We start from the raw sequence: 1,160 nt of genomic DNA, 5'->3' as shown, positions 1-1,160 counted from the left end.
GGAGCCGTGGGGCTCGGGGGCTCCATAGAGCCCATCCTCCACCAGCTTGATGTGGAAGCGGAACTTGAGGAGCCCGGCCAGCTCCTGCAGCATGTCCACGCAGAAGCCCTCGTAGCGCTCGGGGCCGCCTGCGCCCCCCACCCGCATCACGTAGGGGTTCTCCTATGGGGTGGGATGGGACAGGACAGGACAGGACAGGACAGGACAGGGAGGGGTGGAGAGGTTGGAGCCATGGGGAAGCCAAGAGGGACCCAATGGAGAACTCAATGGAGAGGCCAAAGTGGAAGCCAATGGAGAACCCAAGAGGAACCTGATGGAGATAGCCCATGAGATCCCAATGGAGAACCCAAGAGGAACCCAATGGAGATACCCCAGGAGATCCCAATGGAGAAGCCAAGAGGAACCCAATGGAGATAGCCCATGAGATCCCAGTGGAGAACCCAAGGGAGGACCCAGTGGAGAACCCAAGATGGAACCCAATGCAGAACCCAATAGAGAACCCAATGGAGATACCCCGTTAGATCCCAACGGAGAACGCAAGGGGGGACCCAATGGAGAACCCACGAATGAACCCAATGGAGAAGCCAATGGAGAACCCAAAGAGGAACCCAATGGAGATACCCCATCAGATCCCAATGGAGAACCCAATGGAGAAGAACCCAAAAGGACACCAGTGGAGATCCCCAATGAGATCCCAATGGAGAACCCAAGAGGAACCCCATGGAGAACCCCACCAAAGACCCCGGTGACTGTCCCCAGAGCTCCAGCAGGAGCAGAAGAACCCCCATAGGTGCTGATGGCTCCCAGTGGGGTTGTCCCAGCCCCACTCACCAGGATGGTGGTGATGATGAGGGTCTTGTTGGCCAAGCTGTCGGAGGCGTTGATGGCCAAGGTGGTGGCGTTCATGGCCAAGGTCCTGTTGGAGTACCACACACCCACCTGGGGGGGGACCAGGAGGCCATGGGGCAGATGTGGGGCGGATGTGGGGCAGATGTGGGGCAGATGTGGGGCAGGTCTCACCTCGCGGTGGCCATCGCGGCCCTTCTCCAGCACGTGGAGGGTGTAGTTTGTCCTCTGCCCTTTGCTGTTGAACTCCACTCGACCCGTCAGCCCATCATACTCCACCTGAGGGGGGGGGACATCGGTCATGGGACACCCCC

At 59.5% G+C, this 1,160-nt stretch overlaps 1 protein-coding gene across 1 annotated transcript in view; it reads right to left on the bottom strand.

Moving 5' to 3' along the window:
* Positions 1 to 1,125, bottom strand: part of LOC104408990 (glutamate receptor ionotropic, kainate 5-like) — a gene marked incomplete at both ends in the record, with an annotated part of 5,225 nt that extends 4,100 nt beyond the window's left edge. The window contains 3 exons of the mRNA XM_010018750.1: positions 5 to 162; positions 832 to 939; positions 1,021 to 1,125. Of these exons, the coding sequence (XP_010017052.1) occupies positions 5 to 162; positions 832 to 939; positions 1,021 to 1,125 (371 nt within the window). The remainder of the gene's footprint in view (positions 1 to 4; positions 163 to 831; positions 940 to 1,020) is intronic.
* Between the last annotated feature and the right edge of the window lie 35 nt (positions 1,126 to 1,160).

The sequence above is a fragment of the Nestor notabilis genome, unplaced genomic scaffold (assembly GCF_000696875.1).
Source record: "Nestor notabilis isolate BGI_N333 unplaced genomic scaffold, ASM69687v1 scaffold4760, whole genome shotgun sequence".
Classification (NCBI taxonomy): Eukaryota; Metazoa; Chordata; class Aves; order Psittaciformes; family Psittacidae; genus Nestor; species Nestor notabilis.
The sequence above is the reverse complement of the archived record's forward strand: the minus strand, read 5'-3'. Positions and strand labels throughout refer to the sequence as shown.